General features: G+C 34.8%; 2 protein-coding genes across 6 annotated transcripts in view; both read left to right on the plus strand.

Annotated features, from left to right (window-relative positions):
- The window catches only part of galnt9 (polypeptide N-acetylgalactosaminyltransferase 9), a 334,018-nt gene that overhangs the window by 256,097 nt on the left and 55,974 nt on the right, over positions 1-21,947 (plus strand). The window lies entirely within an intron of this gene.
- The window catches only part of piwil2 (piwi-like RNA-mediated gene silencing 2), a 46,284-nt gene that overhangs the window by 8,263 nt on the left and 16,074 nt on the right, over positions 1-21,947 (plus strand). For 4 of the 5 annotated variants that reach the window (XM_049470568.1, XM_049470571.1, XM_049470572.1 and 1 more), the window contains 9 exons: positions 6,202-6,393; positions 7,711-7,821; positions 8,128-8,245; positions 10,370-10,494; positions 13,598-13,678; positions 13,829-13,942; positions 15,861-16,049; positions 17,176-17,260; positions 19,632-19,724. In XM_049470568.1, the coding sequence (XP_049326525.1) occupies positions 6,202-6,393; positions 7,711-7,821; positions 8,128-8,245; positions 10,370-10,494; positions 13,598-13,678; positions 13,829-13,942; positions 15,861-16,049; positions 17,176-17,260; positions 19,632-19,724 (1,108 nt within the window). The remainder of the gene's footprint in view (positions 1-6,201; positions 6,394-7,710; positions 7,822-8,127; positions 8,246-10,369; positions 10,495-13,597; positions 13,679-13,828; positions 13,943-15,860; positions 16,050-17,175; positions 17,261-19,631; positions 19,725-21,947) is intronic. The other variant, XM_049470570.1, reaches the window with a different exon arrangement.

A 21,947-nucleotide genomic window follows, 5' to 3' on the forward strand; every position in this document is an offset into this window, starting at 1 on the left:
ATGTAGACATTGCGCTGACTGTGCTCAAACAATGTATTGAGCAGCCCTATTTTAAAGGCAATTAAAGGCAAGTACAGAACTTGAACTCCTTTGATCAGCATCATTTTATGACGTAGCCATGAAAGCCCTTTCAGATTTTATGTGCCACAGACTAGCTCTGTACATTGCTGAGCGACTGCGTTGCATGATAATCTTATTTACAGCATTGTTTGAGTGGTTGTGAACCATAGCTTTGAGTCAATCTGGAGTTAAATATGATAAAACAAATGATTTAACACACTGCAGATGTAGAAACTGGCCACCTAAACTCTTGGGACACCTTGGGTTTGGAAAGAAATGGATATTTCTTTCTGTTTGCAATAACTGACCTTATGAAATCAGATTTATGTAGATGGAAAACAACATCAAATATGTAAATATTTATGAACGAGGCTGAGGGCCATGCATTTTCTCCATTCGTTTTGTCAAAACTAATCAACTCTCAATTTTTTAAGGGTTTAAACCACCCATGAACCAGAAGAGCTTAAGCTTAAAGTGTAAAATACAATATTGTTTTTAATTGGGTTAAATTTTTAAGTGTAAATATAATTTTAATTGCATATAATTGAACTTTATTAAGAGTTTATTTGTAAATTAAGCAAGAAAAAACTCTGAAAACTCAGCTGGCATGATCATGGTCTTTAACTGCAGGGCGTTCTTTGTTTTAAATCTCATATGTTTGCTCTGTTCCTCATTACAGAAGGAGAATTATAGTAAACAGAGAGTCTGTGATGTTCAGTCTCCTGATTTTAATCAGTCAGCAGCATTTATTTTCCTTTTATCTCAAATCTGCTTCATCTGTTTGTAGCTTTTCCACTCTAACTAGTCAATCAGGCCAAGCGTATTTCAGTGTGTTATAGCGTTTAAGTGGAGTAGCCGGGCAAAAAGGACACTTAAGACCACTTAAAATTTTTTATTTATATGATTTTACTAATTTTAAAACCTCTATTATATAATCAATAAGAAGATGGATGATCACAAGCCATCAAACCACCAAACTGAACTGCTTGAATTTTTACACCAGCAGTAAAGCAGCATAAAGTTATCCAAAAGCAGTGTGTAAGACTGGTGGAGGAGAAGAACATGATGCCAAGATGCATGAAAAAAAAAACTGTGATTAAAAACCAGGGTTATTCCACCAAATATTGATTTCTGAACTTTATGAATATGAACTTGTTTTCTTTGCATTATTTGAGGTCTGAAAGCTTTTTTTATTCCAGCCATTTCTCATTTTCTGTAAATAAATGCTCTAAATGACAATATTTTCATTTGGAATTTGGGAGAAATGTTGTCTGTAGTTTATAGAATAAAACAACAATCTTTATTTTACTCAAACATAAACCTATAAATAGCAAAATCAGAGAAACTGATTCAGAAACTGAAGTGCTCTCTTCATTTTTTCCAGAGCTGTATATATTATATTTATGTGCCACATTTTTTTGGATTTTATTTGGATTATAAGGCACTCCATCATTGAACGTGGTCTATTTTTGGGAAAATTAAGGGATTTTAGTATTTTATTGAGTTAACTTTTAATGGTTTGCAGCATATTTGGTGCCTTTATGTAAACTGCACTTTTTTGTGGTTACATCTCTTTATTTCTGATATATATATATATATATATATATATATATATATATATATATATATATATATATATATATATATATATATAATTTTTTTTTTTTTCATTTTGGTAAACTATAATAGTTTTATACAAAATCAGAGCTTTGATAAGCTATAGAACTGTTATAATAAACACTAAATAAAACATTAATATTAATTTTGTTTTAGTAGTATGCTCTTGAACCATATTTAAAATAGTTCTATGTTTTGTCATATCGCCAAGAATACCATTATCGCAAAAGCACCATGAAATATTGTGATATTATTTTTATCAGCCTTAATAAAAAATGTTTTTAAATAAACCATCTGTGCACTTTTAAAGCTCTTTTAGTGCCTCGTTTTAAATGTCAGGACCCTCAAAATTCTACAAATCGTTGCTGTCCAATGAAAAACACTTCCAATCTCCAAAACAGCAACTTTACAATGTAAACTTTCAATGGAAGTCAGTGTAAAAAGAGTTTTTCAGGTCATTTTGAAGAGTTTCTATTGGTCCATTCATCAAGAAACGTTGACCGTTTGTCTGTTCATATTATCTAGTAAACTAAAAATCGACAAAAATGGAGAAGTGTTTTTTATTGGACAGCAACGAAATGAAGGATATGGAGCTACTTCAAGTTCGCAAGTGGTGTAAAAATACTTATTTTTTTTTGCATGGGCAACTTTATGCCCCTATAAGTAGAATTGTAAGAATGTTAGTTGGGAGCATCTGCTAAAAACGCTGTATTTGAGAATGCTTATGGTGAACAGACGTAGGCTATTCTGTAATTCCCCTTTAATACTTTAATTTAAGAAGCAAAATTGGGTGAGCAGGTCTCCCAGTATTTATATAAAAGATATTAATAGACATATTTGTTCTGGATGTATCCAAGCAGGCTTTTTTGTGTGTTTTACCCAGTGAACTAAAATAGAAAGCCCTGCATATCTAAAGTCTAATTAACAATGCTTTACCCAGCTTCCCAAATAAACTCAGCCTCACGCGAGCTTTAATAAGGCTTGTGAATAATTATAGGAGCGCAGTGATCATGTTACGCTTTTATCAGAAAAGGAGAGGAATGTCTGTAATGAGGTGAACATGTTCATGTCTTACTGACCTTTTAGATTTTTGCCTTAATGACTTTATTTATGGGGAGTGATGTCATTCTTTTTATCATTCTTTTTATGTCGTCTTCAGAAGGGTGGGCGATATGGCTCTAAATTACAATTGCAATAATTCAGTGTTACACTTCTGATTAGGTTTCAGTGTTTTGATTCTTGACACAAGAAGAAGATACACAGCGCTGTCTCTGTGTCTGTGTGAGTGACAGGCTGCTGCTGCCTGAGAAGCGTGAGGGGGAGGGGGATTGTGCAAGAGTAAATACAAGGTAACCCTAAGGCCTCCATCCACATGGTTGGGCACATGCTTGTAAAGTAAACGCATGTGTTGAAAGCTGTGCTCCTCAGTCCAGCACAGTTTTGTAGTGCAGATATTTCTAGTTACAGCTGAATTCACGCTTTTAATCCCAGAAAAACAGAAAACAATCTTATTAACCTTTTAAAAAGACATTTAAATGCCTGATTAAAGGGATGATAGGCTGGGACGGGGCTGGTGACATCATGGACCCTGCGTTGTTTACTATTGCGGTATATGACGTTGCAAAAGAACATTTGCAACGTAATATTTTTTTTCCAATATCGTGCAGCCCTACTTCTTTTTTTTTTTTTTTTTCAACTTTTTATTTGTTATGCAAACATTTTCAACAACAGGTGGGGAAAGGGTGGTTAAAGGGGAGCAGACAACCACATACAGTAAATTTAACACAGACACTATAAACTATAAAAATCCAAGATGAAAGTACTACTAAAGAGCCATAAAATAAGAAAATGTGAAGCAAATAACTCAAAGAACTACACAATCCTGTATAGACTCATATAAATTCTCCCAGTTTCTAACTGTAGAAAATTTTGCTTTGTTAATTTTAGCTGTTAAATATTCCATTCTAACTATATTTTGAAAGCTAGAAATCCAGAAATTCATAACTGAAAGCTGAGGGGAAATCCAAAGTTGCAGGACCGTTTTCTTGGTGACTGTAAAACCCGCAAATAGCATCTTTCTTTTTATTAAAGATAACTAAAGGTCTGAATCATCATTTAGGAGACATAACTGTGGTGTGAGTGATATGCTTAAGTCAAGTAATTTAGATAGTACGCATACCGTAGTGCAGCCCTACCTCTATTAATGATATTCTTGGGAAAATGACAAAACACTGATTATTTTATTTAAAAAAGTAATTTCAAGAATGTTATCGCAGTATTATTTAAGTATAAGTCATGGAAAGATGGATCAGATATGTATCGTATGGGCAGGTATTTCTCTAATTAGCAAAATCTTGAGAGTCGATCAGTGTATATTCAGAAATTGAGGTTTTACAGGGTTAAAGGAGCCACTAGATTAAACTAGATAGTCATTGCAATGCTCAGCTTGATTTATCCAGTCTGGGGTGATTGTTTTTTTTTTGTTTGTTTGTTTCTTCTGCAGTTTCTACTAATCATATTTGTGTAGTATGTAGAATTGGTGGAGAAAACACAAAAAGGCTTTTAACTAGTGGTGTCAATTGAGTAAAACATTCTAATAAGTCGCAGTTAATCACAACTTTTCTTCTTTAAGAATATGCTTTTAATAATGGGTATTCAGATGTGCCTAAATAGAATCAGGATCAGTGTACAGTATTTTCCGCACTATAAGGCTCACTTAAAATCCTTTAATTTTCCCAAAAATCGTCAGTGCCGTTAGAGATTAATTTGTTCTCTGCAGATCAAATTACTGGACGAAGTGTGTGTAACCGTGCGGGTCGAGCAGCCTGGTAAATGGCCCATATCATTAAAATCCAATTTCAGAATGTACCAGTCACTCCCCCAGTCCATAGAGCTCCTCATGTACGGGAAGTGAGCTGCATAATCAGCCCGTCTAATATTACAACAACCAACTCTATTTAATATTAAGTGAAGGAATTGATGGAAATTGTAATAAATGAAAGTCTAATGCCTGCTTTTTAGGCATTACTTGCCAAATAACATGTTTTTTTTTTTTGCTTTAAGTGTGAATAAGTGAAGAGATACATTTTCCACAGTAAATCTTAATACAGAAATACCAAATATCCAAATACATTTTATGCATAAATGACTATCTGCAAATTATTTTCATTCACTTTTCAGAAGTGAAAAGGGCTTTTTTTGAGTTAAGCACAGTTCAGGGCAGCCAATCGGATCAGAGCTCTTTTGGATATCAGTTGACAAAAGCATACTGATTTACATAAAGGTATAAAAAGAAGAGTTGTGTAGAAAATAATTATGACTTCTGTGGTCGTAAAACACTGTTAACTGCAAGGTCCATTCGGTCATGAAAAATACTGGAAAATAAATTAAATTTAATAAAAGCAATTTCCAGGTCTGGATAAGTTTTGGGAAAAATAATAATACCAAGAAATTTGTCTTGTAGTCCTTCTGGGCTCAAAGTCTTCTCCATCTGTTGAACTGCCAATTAGTGCTGGGCAATATGGGAAAAATCATATATCACGATCTGGAATTTTTTATATCATGATAACGATATATATAATGATATACCACATTTGAGTATGTTTTAGTTATTCTTCGGAAAATATGACAAAATAATATATGCTTACTTTTTTGACATTAAACGTAAATGAATTTACTTTAGAAACGATAGGGATATTTGTTGTCATATCGCAGAGCACTAGTAAATATTGTCAGTAGTGCTGTCGATATCCCTATCGTTTCTACAGTAATTTAATCAATTATTCATGCAAATATATATATATATATATATATATATATATATATATATATATATATATATATATATATATATATATATATTGGCTTGGTCACTTTGCATAAACTCGGTTTATATAAGTGATAATAAAGTGTGAAAGTTTGTGAAAGTTTGGTTTACAGTCACTTTGAAATAAAGTTGGGGAAAAAAAAGTAAGCAATGATATTATTTTGTCATATTTTTCGAAGAATAACTGAAAACATACTCAAATGTGGTATATCATGATATATATCGTTATCGTGATCGCCCAGCACTAATATTTACTATCATTTTTTTCCGTCTTTTGTCATTGAAATTAACAGCAGGCGGAGTCAGAGGCCACACCCACAAAGATATCAGTCACGTAATGCACAGTTCTAGTTAGAAAATACTGGCTTCAGCTCTGCTTTCAGGAGAAGGCAGTGCTTAAACTTTACACTTAAAATTTCTGATGAGACATTTTAATAATTTGATTATTTACTACTAAAAATATAATCTTGAATTGTCCTTTTATGATGGTATATCGGGTGGCAGTTAATGGAAGTGAAAAAATCCACACTAGGGCTGCTGGTTGGGTTGTTTAGGAGATGTATTCTCCAGATTAGCTCACAAGATCTCAGCTACTTTCTTTAAAATGAGAATTTCATGTTTCTTTTGATTCTTATTGCTGAGAGAAGTGATTTAAAGTAAAACACAGTATTATATGTAATCATATCCTGCTGTTTCAGTTTTGTAGGCCGTGGGATGGTTGGTGCTGGACGAGCGCCGGTCAGCCCTGTTGGATTTAGCAGAGGCCCCATCGCCTCACCTGAGCTTCCCCCTGGACCAATTACTCCACCTCCAGTCTCAGTTGCCCTTGCTGGCCCACCTCCAGTCCCTGTGGAGACAACGGTGGCCCCTGTGAAGGTGGAGGCAGCAAGGTCAGCACATTTGTTGGTTCTTGAAAGGCAGTCATCTAATTATCAGCTGGAGCTCTGCTGGGTTTCTTTAAGTGGTCAGAAGTTTGCTTTTTCTGCAACAACAATATCACACCTGGGCTAAAGTATTGGGGCTTATTTTAAACCAATAACAGTTAAAATCAGGTGTTTCATTTAGCTCATTTAATATATATAATAGCTGTTTAATATGCAATAAGTTATAGGGCCTCCCAACTACTAGTGATGGGACAATACATTTTTTTTTTATAGCTCCGATACGATTCTGATGTAAACCTGCCAATACTGATACTTTTAGTTTATTATCAGTACTATGATTAAAGTAACATAATAAGGCAGAAACAGACTACATAGTCCTTTGAAAAGTAAATATTTCTCAAGTTAAATATTTTTTAATATGTTAAATATTAAATACATTGCTCTAGACAAATTTTTTGCACTGGTTGCACTGGAGACTTTTTATTTTTATTTTTGAAGTGGCAAGCGAAAAGAGCGACAACTTACAAGGAAAAAGGGCAAAAATAATGCAGCATTTTAGGCTGGACAGCGTGTATTCACTCTTGCCTCCCACAACAGCAGGTTTTTTAATGCTGCACCGTCTCAGCTGAGGAAACGTTAGCGGTGGAGCCGAGAGAAGGCTAATATAACTTATAACAAATCAATGAGATTAACATTAATGTACCTTAATAACATAACGACAGCACTGTGGAGAGCTGATTATTAGGAATACTGTCTAATGTGTGATTAGTTTATAAACACAGACAATTCTGGACTTAATACAGGCTTCATATAAGTAAGTGAACACAGCGCTGTGGAGTTTATAAACTTGTTGAGACAAACTGGCAACATCTCTGCTGTTCAGAAGCTAAGATGTACAACATAACGCAAAGGTTTATGCCTTTTTTATTTATTAATAATTTAGTTTTAATACAAGACATCCTTGTTGAAAATAATTTAACTTAATTTATTTAAGTACTAATTATTAAATTATTATTATTCCTTTATTTATTTCTATTTGTGTTTGCAGTTTGGAAATGTATGTTGTGAATTTAAAAATATAACTTATCTAAAAAAAAAAAGGCTCAATTGGTCATTCATTATTGAGGGAAATTTCTTGTTTTTTTTTCTCTTGTGCATTTTTAATTACTCTTCAAGCAAACAAATATGTTTTATCCGATTACTCGATTAATCGAATCGATTTTTCAGTAGAGTACTCCATTACTAAAATAATTGATAGCTGCAGCCCTACTGTACATAAGCTTTATGTCTGTTTGCTTGAGCTCTTCTGTATTTTTTTTGTAGAGAACCGCTGAAGAAGGCAGGAACGAAAGGAAACTCCATCACCATCGGCTCCAACTACATCCCAATTCGCTGCAAAAATGAAGCCGTGTTTCAGTATCACGTCACTTTCACGTAAGCTTAACTTGAATTAGTGTCAGAATCAGTCTTGACAACTGTTTTTGTTTGTTGGAATTCTCTTGTGACTCGTCTTTAGTAAACTAATTCGTCATGGTCAGAATTTCTGCAGTCGATTAAATACATATTCAGATCTCTGAGGTCCAGCGTTAGTCAAGGCAGATGCTGATGCAGATTAGCTAATGCAGATTAGCTAATGCAGATTCTAACAGTATTGATCGATTGCTTGATTGATGTTGATCGTTATCTGCTCGTTATGCGTGCTGCATGGCTGTCTGATGATATTCGTACGGCGTGGATCAGTCCCAATGTGGAGGCGCTCAGCATGCGCTTCGGGATGATGAAGGACCATCGCTCAACTACGGGAGAAGTGGTTGCCTTTGACGGCTCCATCCTTTACCTGCCTAAAAGACTAGACGAGGTAAGGAGTGCTGATTATAATGATAGACTGAGTGTGTGTGTGTGTGTCTGAGAGGATGTTTATATCTGTTTGTGTGCAAATATAAATCAGACTGTATGGACAAACGTTTTGGGACACCTGCTGTAGGGTTAGAACAAAATATTGTTATTGTGATATCTTTTTTATTTTATTTTATTGCGATACATCATCAATACATTGCTGCAAAGACTGCCTTACTAAAGGTACTGTGTCATTTCTCCACATGGTGGCACTATAATTATATGAAGATGGTTAATAAAGCTGTGGTAAAGAATATTGGTTGTTAAATTGTGTGAAATACACCATAATTCCTGGTATTTACTTATTTAGGATAATTGTATCCTATTGTATTGTAAGTGTTGCAGAACCACAATATTGTGATATCATTGTAATAGCGAGCAACGTATTATGATATCGTATCGTGATATTGTATTGATAGTATCATCGTGATATATTGTGATGTTATGATATCGTATCGTGATATTGTATTGATAGTATCATATCGTGATATATTGTGATGTTGTGTTATGATATCGTATCGTGATATTGTATTGATAGTATCATATCGTGATATATTGTGATGTTGTGTTATGATATCGTATCGTGATATTGTATTGATAGTATCATATCGTGATATATTGTGATGTTGTGTTATGATATCGTATCGTGATATTGTATTGATAGTATCATATCGTGATATATTGTGATGTTGTGTTATGATATCGTATCGTGATATTGTATTGATAGTATCATATCGTGATATATTGTGATGTTGTGTTATGATATCGTATCGGGATATTGTATTGATAGTATCATATCGTGATATATTGTGATGTTGTGTTATGATATCGTATCGTGATATTGTATTGATAGTATCATATCGTGATATATTGTGATGTTGTGTTATGATATCGTATCGTGATATTGTATTGATAGTATCATCGTGATATATTGTGATGTTATGATATCGTATCGTGTTATTGTATTGATAGTATCATATCGTGATATATTGTGATGTTGTGTTATGATATCGTATCGTGATATTGTATTGATAGTATCATATCGTGATATATTGTGATGTTGTGTTATGATATCGTATCGTGTTATTGTATTGATAGTATCATATCGTGATATATTGTGATGTTGTGTTATGATATCGTATCATGTTATTGTATTGATAGTATCATATCGTGATATATTGTGATGTTGTGTTATGATATCGTATCGTGATATTGTATTGATAGTATCATATCGTGATATATTGTGATGTGTTATGATATCGTATCGTGTTATTGTATTGATAGTATCATATCGTGATATATTGTGATGTTGTGTTATGATATCGTATCGTGATATTGTATTGATAGTATCATATCGTGATATATTGTGATGTTGTGTTATGATATCGTATCGTGATATTGTATTGATAGTATCATATCGTGATATATTGTGATGTTGTGTTATGATATCGTATCGTGATATTGTATTGATAGTATCATATCGTGATATATTGTGATGTTGTGTTATGATATCGTATCGTGATAGTATCGTATCTTGATCACGCATTGTAGTCATCGTATTTTGATGTTATAGTTGTTGTATATATTGTTAATATTGCATTGTGGGATGTCTCGTGATTATCATATGATATATCGAGTATATATCAGAACCATAGTATTGTTGTGATAGTGTAGTATTGTGAAGGCATATTGTGATCCTATTATAAAAATGTATGACGATAATATATTGTGATATCGTAATTATAGCATAATATTTATTGTATAGTGATATAACAATATGATATTATAATATTAATAATATTGCATCATGAGATGCACTGTGATTGTCATGCGATATATAGAGTATCATCTTTATTGTGGGAAACCTATTGTGATATCATATTCTTATATTATCGTATTGTGATATTGTATTATGATAATATCAGATTGTAATATTAAATTATTGTGATATTGTATTATGATAATATTTTATTTGTATGGTGATAATAGTTTTCAGTTATGGCTGATCAGCCAAGTTGGCAGACAAGATAATAGGTATAATTTTATATAACATTTCTGCGTTCGCTGTGTTTTTGATTTATTTCAGGTTGTTCACCTGAAAGCAGAAAGAAAGACAGATAATCAAGAAATCGACATAAAAATCCAGATGACGAAGGTTCTGCCCCCTCACTGTGACCTGTGTATTCCGTTCTACAATGTGGTTCTGCGCAGGTGTGCATTTACTATCAAAGAGCTTAACACACAGTGCTGTAACTGTAGGTTTAGTCTAGTTTCTTATAGAGGATGTTTTCACTTTATCTGAAAGTGTTTTTATCATTTTAGAACCATGCCAATACACTTTTCCTAGTATTTTGGGTTTTTTTTTTCTACATAGTAAATGAATAGTAAAGTGATCCAGACTATTAAACACTTAAGGAATCATGTAGTAACTTAAAAGTATTAAACAAACCAAAATACTCTGAACCAAAATAATTGTTTTTGAGGCTGGAAACTCTGATGAACTTATCCTGTACAACAGAGGAAACTCTCGCTTTTCCTTTCCTAGTGCGGCCCTGATAAGTGCCAGTTTCATCATTATTATAACACTTTTGATGGTCTTTGCGCTGACTGTACTCGATAATTTCTACGTTTTTGAAATAATTAATTTATTTTCTTTACTTAGTTGAGTAATTGTTGCTCTTTATAATATGTATTAGAACATTACTCAAATATTCACTATTCACTGTATACCTGTAACTCTACCTCTTCACTACTTTACTTTAACTGATGCTCTCAAACCTTTACATTAAGAGACAAGAAATTCAAGTAATTAACTCTTGATGAGTTCAGCACAGCTGTTAACTGTGGACCAGTTTTCACACCATAGCATATTATTGATTTAATATATTGTATTGAACCCTAAAGCAGTTGTAAGGAGCAGTAAAGCCATTCCGATGAATTACAGAGTATAAGGGCGTTAGTGCTACTAAATGGAGCTGGCTATGCTAGCTGCTGCTTTTATTAAACACCTGTGGACACGGAAAAGATTCAGGAACACCTGAGTTTAATGATTTGGATTAGGGGTGGGCAATATTATATCGCATACAATATATCGTGACACAGAAATATCGTGATATAAAAAATCCATATCGTGATAATAGGGCTGTTCTGTCTTAAAAGTAGTCTATTATTTACTGTGAAGCTTTAGGTGTATTTATTGTATTATTGTTTTAGTTTGCAGTTTATATGCACGCACTAAATATTCTGCAGTATTATTTGCTGCATGATATTATTTTATGATATAATATTTATTTTGCCACATTATGATTTTTCTGTTATACTATTATACTATATTCCTGAAATGAATGAATTATTTTAGTTTTCCTATATCGCCAAGTATATCGTTATCGCAAAAATACCCTGAAATATCGTGATATTATTTTAGAGCCATATCGCCCACCCCTAATTTGGATGAGTTAGGCGTACAGTATGTAGTAGTGTGTAGTATTATAGTAACAGTGCTGCAGTATATGGTGTGTGTGTGTGGTTTATCGTGTGGTATGTTTGTGGTATATAAAGACTCTGTGTAGAGGTTGGGGGATTGTGCACGTTTTTCTCTGTCAGTTTGAGAGATGTTCTGCTCACTGTTGTTGTGATCTGCTGATCGCCATGGTAACAGCATGAGGACATCAAATCCCTGAAAAAACCAGGCGATACTCTGCGTGTTTCAGGACCCTCAGCTGTTCCAGACAGCGCTCCGGTTCTGGCCCAGTTTCAGCTCGTGATGCTCTGTGATCATCATCTCTCTCTTTCTCTCTCTCTCTGTCTATCACGCTTTCTCTCTTTCTGCTGTCTATTTGTTGTAGTTCTCTCTCTCTCTCTCTTTCTCACACTCTCTCTCTATCTCTCTCTTTCTCACTGCTTTCTATTTGTTGTAGTTCTCTCTCTCTCTCTGTCTTCTATTTTTTTGTAGTTTTCATTCTATCTCTCTCTGTTTCTGTCTGCTTTTTATTTGTTGTAGTTCTCTCTCTGTCTCTCTCTCTCTCTTAATCACTGGTTTCTATTTGTTTTAGTTAAATAAATTTACACTCACAATTCTCTCTCTTTCTCTCTCTCACTGCTTTATATTTGTTGTAGTTCTCTCTCTCTTTCTCTCTCCCTCTATCTTCTATTTTTTGTAGTTATCTATCTATCTCTGCTATTTGTTTTAGTTAAATTAATTTACACTCACAATTCTCTCTTTCTCTCTCTGAACTCTTTTCTCTTTACCACCTCTTTCTTTCTCTTACTCTTTCTTCATTGTTTCTTTTTTATTTACTCATCTTTCTTTTTCCTTTTCTTTTACAGTTTTTACAGTTTTACAGTTCTTTTTTGTTCCCTTATTTTTATCTTATGTCTCTCTCTCCCCGTCTCTCTCTCTCTCTCTCTCTCTCTCTCTCTCTCTCTCTCCCCTCCTCATTTTTTATTAATGTTACATGTGTATATTTTTGATCCCCCTCTCAGGGAGAGATGTGTGTGTGTGTGTGTGTGTGTGTGTGTGTGTGTGGTGGCTGCAGTGTGTTCTGGTCCTGTTCTTTCTGTTCGTCTCGTGGCGGTTGGTCCTGTCTGCTTTCGGCGTGTTTCAGATCAGTGCGTTGGTCGCTCTGCCCTTTGTTCTCTGCAGGGAGCGTTCCCTCGTTCGCACTCTCTCTCTCTCTCTCTCTCTCTCTCTCTCTCTCTCTCTCTCTCTCTTCAGTCTGGAGAGAAAGCGCAGATCTCTAGAGGCGGCTCAGCTGCTCGGACAGGCGGGCGAGAACTTTAGAGACGCTCTGTTACGTCTGGAGCCGTGCAGAGAACCTTCCATTAAACCTTCGAAGAAAATAAGCGCTAGTTAAACGCAGGAGGTGGTCAATATACCAAACTCATGATCACTGTAGTGAAGTCAGTGGTTTTTATTTTGAATAAAAGCATGTTATCTTTGTTAAAATTTATTTAATTATTATTTATTGAGCACTTAACATCCCAGCAGACAAACCAACAAAGCACAACACATTTGCCTCAGCAGTGCTATTCTAATAATCAGTTTACTTTAGCACTGCCAGTCCAGTCAAAAATGTACCTTTGGTGCTATTTTAATCGGTCAGGCTAAGTTAGCTCAGTTGAAGTTACTGTGCTTTATTGATGAATGCTTTATATTGATTAATTTATGTGGGTGGAAAGTAAAAACGAACTTAAACATGTCGTTTGTCGGCTCTTCTTTCCAGCTCTCTTCTGATTCGCATCCGATCCTTTGTTTTTGCCGCTGTGTTCTTCAAACCATTTTAATAATCCCTTATTATTTTACCTTTCCTTACAGAGTGATGAAGATTGTGGGCCTCAAGCTGGTTGGCCGAGATCATTACGACCCAAGCAACGCCATCGTTCTCGGCAAACACAGGCAAATATCAATTACCTTATGTTTTAAAATTGTGTCTCAGTACAGCTTTGCAACTTCAAACCTTTTATTCAGTTAATAGTAGTGGATAATTGGCACTGAATAGGATCAGTGGGTTATAGTTGGTTAAATATGTATTTGTTTATGTTGCAGGCTGCAGGTGTGGCCAGGTTACTCCACCTGTATAAAGGAAACTGATGGTGGGCTGTACCTGGGAGTGGATGTGTCCCACAAGGTGCTCCGGAATGACTCTGTTTTGAACATTATGTAAGTATTTGTGAATTATCTGCTGGTGTTGACTTACTTAAACAAACCAATAAAGAATTGCATAGAATTCAGGAACAGTGAGTGTGGCAATACCTGTGTAGTATTTTTACACATTTGCTGCAATTAATTCAGTTATACACATTAGTCCAGGTAAGCATGAGCAATAGCATATATATGTGCTGAAATAAGCTATAGGATTTTGGTTTTTATTGCTTGTCATCACATTTTAAACTTTTTTTAAATTATATAGTTAATAATGTGATTTAACTATATCTAAATGAATTTGCATTCATCCTCATAGTATTTTAAACCACACAATTTAGTTACTGTATTTTTCGCAGTTAGTGTATAAAGCACACTGAAGTATGTGACACTAGTAAAGAACATGGGTGTTGCCAAGTTTTTCTTCTGATTTAACAAGTGGGTGGTAAGACCTGTAAAGCTAAGCTAAGTAAACAAAACTGTATTTCTTAAAAAAAAGTCAAAGGAGCTCTGAATGTTAAACTACACAGATTTCTCTCCTGTTTATTTACAGTAAGCGTATATTTCCAGATTTCTACTTAAGGTAAAATAATAAATGATAATAATGTGCATCCTTAATAATAGTCCTAAAATAATTTTAAAGGTGTTCTTCCGATAAAATCCACTTTACACTAGTTAAAAGTAAAAATCCACCCCAGGGTTTTGTTTCAACTGCCTGGGTGGCTCTTCTGTGGCTCAGCTAACAGCTAAACCCGGGGTGGATTTTTACTTTCTGGACCTGGACTACCCACCTCTGTGAGTAACTATAGGTTTAAATAGGATCTCCGGTGGATTTGGTGTTTTACAGAGACTCTAAGACTAGGTCAGTGGCTGAACTGCACTTAGCAGGGCATTATTACACATGTTGTAAAGTAACATATGACATTGCAAAGACTGTTATTAGTGTAAAAATGTCTTAATTTAAAATAATTTTCTAACTTTTGTCCGTCTCGCTGCCACCTGTTGTCGCAGTGCTGTTAGCCAATCAGAAGCAATTTGTTTGCATGTATGAATATTCATGAGCAGGAGCCGAAATTCAATCGTTTCCCATATCCACTCTTCCACCGGACTAAAGCAGCGTTATACCGAGTTTGTTTTGTTTTTGTTTTTTTTTTTGCTTATAACATCACATTATTAATTAGATATTATTTTTTATCACCTGACAGCACTATTAAAAACCTAAAAAAATTAAAAATGTGATTTAATAATCTAAATTAATTTGCTTCATCCTCAGAGTATTTTAAACCGTACAATTCAGTTACTGTATTTTCCACACTATAAGGCGCACCAGATTATAAGGCACATTTTATGCAACACTAGAAAGGAACAGGGGTGTCGACATGTTTTCCTTCTAATTCAGCAGGTGGGTGGCAAAACCTGTAAAGCTAAGCTAAGTAAACAAAACTGTGTTTCTTAAAAAAATTTAATTTATTATTGTGCATCTCTAGTAATAGTTCTAAAATAGCCTTAAAGGTGTTGTTCCACTAAAAATCACTTTATACTAGTTGCAAGTAAAAATTCACCCCGGGGTTTCGTTCGCTGCTGCGACTGCCAAGTTTTTATTGCTTATGTCGTCACATTTTTAACTTTTAGATTTTTAATAGTGCTGTGAGGTGATAATTTTTTTTTTCTAGTTGATAGTGATTTATTAATCCAAATTAATTTGCTTAAAATGCTCCAGATCACTAGACATTTTAAAATTAATGAAAAAAACAACAGAATGCGTTTTTTTTTTTCTCCCCAAAAATGGTTCCGTAGTACAAAATAAATGTGATGTGTTCACTTTTAGTCTGATAAGTTTTATTTCTGGGGTTGTAATAAACAGCTTTTGGGGCTCAAATCCCTCAGAATGAGTAAATCAGTTATGTTTACAGTGTATTTGTGTGTGTTTTTGTAGGGGTGTGATCTACCAGCAGAGTCCGGAGCACTTTCAGGACGAGTGCACCAAGGAGTTCGTTGGTGCGATTGTGATAACCCGTTACAACAACCGCACCTATCGCATCGACGACATCAAGTGGTCCAAATCCCCCAAAGACTCCTTCACCCTGGCTGACGGCTCAGAGACCACCTTCATCGATTACTACAGGTTCATCTGCTGCTCTGAGACCCGCAGTTCTGACGGGGTCATGTGCTAATTTTTAGCTTTCAATAATAGGAGAGAGAATATTAAAATTATTGATTTTTGTCGTTACCAAGTCAATATCAGGAACTCTATAGTTATAGGTGTTGTATAAGAAAGAGTACCCTGCTGCTAATCCCAGATATCACTGCTGGAGCAACGTTAGCATTGGCCGCTAACTTTCGGCAAGCGCTAGCTCTTTCGCCATTCAGATGTGAGAGTATCGGCCTGTAGCCTGCTGCTAATCCCGGCTAGCACTGCTGGAGCAGCAATAACATTAGGCGCTAACCTCTTGGGCTGCAACGATTAGTCGATATAATCGACAAAGTCAATTATTTCAATATGTCGACTACAAATTATATTGTTGACTAATTGTTAATTAGTTTTTGTTTATGTTATATAAAGATTATATATTTACTAACTAAATTTAGTACTTCTGATGTTTAAACAACATCCAGACGTTTAAATGCCTCAAATCTCATTTTCAGCTGTTTTTATTGTTTTTAGAGATGGAGAACATGGCAGAAATAATCATTGACTAATCAACTAATCGAATAAATAATTGTCAGATTAAAAATCACTCTCCTGACACCTCCAACAATCTAACTACTTCTAACCTCATTTTCTCCTACTTTTATCCCATTATATTAGACTTTGACCTTCTTTAGGCCCTGTCAAAAATGTTTTTGCCTTGAACTTCTATGTCCTCTATTGCTAATGTACATAATTATTTAAAGTTGCTTTAGGTAAAAGCATTCGCTAAATGCTATGCTATGTAATTAATTTATCTAATTTCCCAAAGCTCATTGCTTTGCCAGTCTTATGATGTCAGTTCAGGATGCAGCATTGCTAGCTGACATGCAGCAGAGTCATATTTTCAACATTTTAATGACCTTATAATTCAAATCTAAGTGCTGAAACGTTGAGACACATTTGGAGATAATAGGAAATAGTGGAAGGTTTCTAAAATTCTTAATATGATCTCAACATCAACTACAAACTGAACTTTGATGAACTCCGAGGTGTATTATAATGTTATTTAAGAATAAATAATCTTATTGTAATTATTCGACTGTGTTTATTCTGATTGCAGGAAGAACTACGGCATCACAGTAAAGGAAATTGACCAGCCCCTGCTGGTGCATCGGCCGAAGGAGAGGTCAAAACCTGGAGGAAAGGTGAGATTTGAGAATCCAAATTTACTGGAGTCTGTGTAAATCTAAAACAGCAGCTGTAACTGACTCATTCACTGAACTCTCAGAATAACAGTAGTAATTACAGATGTCTTGAGGACGTGTTTGACTCAAGACTACTGTTGTAACCTAAATTAAGGGTTTTATATATATATTTATGGTAACACAAGTGATTTCTTGAAGAGTGCCTTTTCGCCATGACAAATTAAGGAAATGAAACCCTGTTTTCATAATAAACCCAGCATTGAATCTAAAAAAAAAACAGACTATTCACAAGTAGGGTTGGTCTTGTGGATGCACAAGTGGATTTTAAGCCTTTTAGGCAAAAGTGCTGTTTTCTAAGTACTATATACAGGGTTTGCACGGTCATGAAAAACCTGGAAAAGTCAAGGAATTAAAAAAATACCCAGGAAGCTTTGAAAAAGTCATGAAAATTTGGTCTGCAAATCTTTTTGTTTCCGTTTATCGATGAAGAAAATCTGTTTTGAGTTACACATCAACACAATCCATATATGGTTAGAAAAGGTGGAACTATCTCTTTCTAAAATTAGTGATCACATCCCAGTGCAGTAAAGCTAAATCTACAAGAAACCCTTTGAGAAAAACACCTAAAGTGAAAAATCTCCTTCATCAACCAATATTATTTATCTTTAGTGCTTCAAACATATTTATATGATGTTTCAAACCAAATAATATCAGTAAATAAAGACTCAAAAGTGTCCACAGAAAAAAAAGTGTGAAACTACCTGCTTTACTCAAACTAAAGCTAGGTATTATGTGCGCACTACTTTATATAGTTTTTATTTTAAATGCACATTTTTACGGAGTATTTATTTTGCACTAAACATTTTTATTTATTTAGACTAAAAAGTTTACATTTTTGTATATATATATATATATGTTTTCTTTGTGTGTCCTGATTAAAATACTGAAAGGCATAGGCTGCTCTGAGTGTCAGGTTTTTAGTATCTACATGTATCCTAGAGGTGTGATTATTGATTATCAAGATAAAAAAATCCGCCTGATGCTGTTTCTCCATGTATTTTATCAAAGTAATAATTAATAAGCCATGTATTGAACTCAAATCATCAATATTCTTATGCTTTTACTCATTTACACTCTAGTCTAACCATATTTTTTGAAAAGATATCTTAGGTTTGAATATATTTAAAGTCTATACATTCAAAAATAAGTAAAAAAAATAAAAATAAAAAAACAGGCGCTTGGTAAAATTTTGAGCAAAACATGATCAGTTCCAGGAAAATATAACAATTCTGCTTCCTTTTACATTTTAAATTATGATATTTTTGAGCAGCCGTATGTCTTCTGGAGTAAAAGAGAACAGGGCATGTGTCTGTCTGATATAATTACTGTGTTATAAGACCTGAAAGAGGAACCGAAAACAAAAACGGAGAGAAAAAACAAACCAAAACAGCCTAGAGTTAAAAAAAAAAAGCCTTTTCCAGTGCTAAACTTATAAAACTCATAGACAGATAATGCATGTTGTCATGACATTTTCATGCAGTGCCTTGGTTCTAGCTTGGTGTATTTTGCCCTCTGGTGGACTCATTAGGATTTGCTGTCACACAAATCCTATTTTCACATCCTACATAGATTAAACATAGTGGTTTATAATGAAAAGTATATTTAAGGATTGTGCATAAAGATTATATAAGTAAAATAATTTTTTTAAACCTAACAGATAAAGGCTTACTTCGCATAGCTCTCTTCTGCATATATGTCTAGCTCTGGAAAAAATTAAGAGAGCACTTCAGTTTCTGAATCAGTTCCTCTTATTTTGCTATTTATAGGTTTATGTTTGAGTAAAATGAACATTGTTGTTTTATTCTATAAACTACAGACAACATTTCTCCCAAATTCCACATAAAAATATTCTCATTTAGAGCATTTATTTACAGAAAATGAGAAATGACAAATAACAGAAAAAGATGCAGAGCATTCAGACCTCAAATAATGCAAAGAGAACAAGTTCATATTCATAAAGTTTTAAGAGTTCAGAAATCAATATTTGGTGGAATAACCCTGCTGGTTTAATCACAGTTTTAATTTCATGCATCTTGGCATCATGTTCTCCTCCACCAGTCTTACACACTGCTTTTGGATAACTTTATGCTGCTTTACTCCTGGTGCAAAAATTCAAGCAGTTCAGTTTGGTGGTTTGATGGCTTGTGATCATCCATCTTCCTCCTGATTATATTCCAGAGGTTTTCAATTTGGTAAAATCAAGAAGTGGTATCTTAATTTTTCCAGATATGGATTAAGAAGTGAATATTTTTGGCTGTATTGTCAATATATTGTGTAATATAAGTAACATTGTGATGTTTTTTTTTTACAGCAGATAATTACAGGTGAGATTCTGCTGCTGCCTGAGCTTTCCTTCATGACCGGCATCCCAGAGAAAATGCGGAAAGACTTCAGAGCGATGAAGGTAGCAAACACTTTATTATATATGTACATTTATTTATTTTATGTGTATATTTAATAGTGAACGGTGGGAGCAATTTTAGCCATGCATCAATCTTGCGTTTCCTTCAGTAAATTAACTTTTTTCTAGTTATTAATATAATTGCGACGTTGCATCAGGTCCTGAGAGGGAACACACACAATCACATTTTAATCTGATTTATGCTAAAACTTATTACTTAGCAACCACCTAGCAACACCCTAGCAACCACCTACCAGCCACTAAAGTAACCACTACGGATACCATAGCAGCAAATTAGCAACCACCACAGGCGCCATAGCAACACCTTGGCAACTGCCTAGCAACACCATAGCATACACCATAGTGAATGGTGGGTGCCATTTTTGCTGGGCAACAATCCTGCGTTTCCTTAAAGAAAATGCAATTTTCTAGTTATTACTGTGATCATGTGTGTTCCCTTTTAGGACACATTATAATCTGATTTAAGTGTATGCCATATTTAACAACCACCTAGCAACACCATAGCAACCACCACGGATGCCATAAGAACCGTGTAGCAACCACCATAGTACAACCATCATAGTACAACCACTATTTTCTAGTTTTTAATGTGATGGTGTGCGTTCCCTCTCAGAACCTGACGCAACATGCAAACACATTATAATCTAATTTATGCAAATACATTTAACCGCCACCTAGCAATACCTTATCAACCACCTAGCAACCACTTACAATACCGAAGCAATACCATAGCAACCAACATGGATACCATAGCACAACCTTAGAGACAAACTAACACAGACACCATAGCAACCACCTAGCAATGACTTAGCAACACCATAGCAACTGCCATAGTGAACAGGAGCCATATTAGCTGCACATCCATCCTGTGTTTCCATCAGGGAATTCACTTCCCTGGTTATTAACATGGGCGCAGATGGCACTGGGGACGGGGGGGACATGTCCCCCCCAGATTTATAGTGACCTCATCCGAAATCTAGCATCTACAAGCATAAACGTTGGGGTTTTAATTTAATTAACTGTACGTTTGTGGAATTCTGTGTTCCACAATGCCCTCGTTTTTAAACTAGGAAGCGTTCAGTTCAGAGGTTACATTGTTCGGAGCTCCGTGTTCCAGTTCCAATGTAAATTTAACGCACCTTCTCAAGTCCGGGGTTCTAAGGAGCTGAACTGCCTGTAGACTACAGACACAGGCAGTTACCATCTCCTTACGGTACGTGTCCACTAGCACTTTTTTTCAACGCAATCCGCTGCGCTGGATCTCCTTGCTCGTTTTTGAATTAAAATGAAGCAACAGAAGTAGACAGTCATAAGTTTAATATATATATATATTTTTTTTTTTTTTTACCAACCTCACTGTAACCTATAGCTCTATAAATCCATATTCTGCCGCTTTCAGCTTCTCTTCTGTGGTTGAAAGGCGCCTGTTCTGTGTGTGTGTGTGTGTGTGTAAGAGGCTTGTGTGTGTGTGAAGACACAGCCTGCTCTTCCCTCATTGGCTGGACGCAGCCTGCTTTTCCCTGATTGGCTGGACGCAGCCTGCTTTTCCCTGATTGGCTGGACTGGACACAGTGCGGCGGCCGGATTTATTTGAATAAAGTTGAGCCGGAGGGCGGAGCTGCGTTAAACGCAACGCAACCCGGCATGCACCGAGGCATGCAGCGGCTCTCTCCATTGATTTTATGTATGATGTTATTATGATGTTATTTTAGTAAGCAGTCGCTGTTAACTGAAATTATAAGATGTAAAATGTTAACATTGTCTTCCTGGTCTTGCCTAGGCTGTAGCAATGAAGAAACAAAAAACAATAACATATAACAATAACAATATTCTAAAGTTTATTGCAGCATATGTATATATATATATATATATATATATATATATATATATATATATATATATATATATATATATATATATATATATATATGATTTTACAGCTTGGTCCCCCCCAGTTCAAAATTTCCATCTGCGCCCCTGGTTATTAATGATTGTGTAGGGCAACGTGCAAACAAATTTATAATCTGATATAAGCATATTCAATATTAAACAACCACCTAGCAATACCATAGCGCCCACCTAGCAACACCATAGCAACCACCACGAATATCATTGCAACACCTTTGCAACCACTTAGAAGCAACATGGCATCCAACACAGATACTGTAGCTGCACCTTTGCAACTGCTTAGCAACACCTTAGCAA

The sequence above is a fragment of the Astyanax mexicanus genome, chromosome 22 (assembly GCF_023375975.1).
Source record: "Astyanax mexicanus isolate ESR-SI-001 chromosome 22, AstMex3_surface, whole genome shotgun sequence".
Taxonomy (NCBI): Eukaryota; Metazoa; Chordata; class Actinopteri; order Characiformes; family Acestrorhamphidae; genus Astyanax; species Astyanax mexicanus.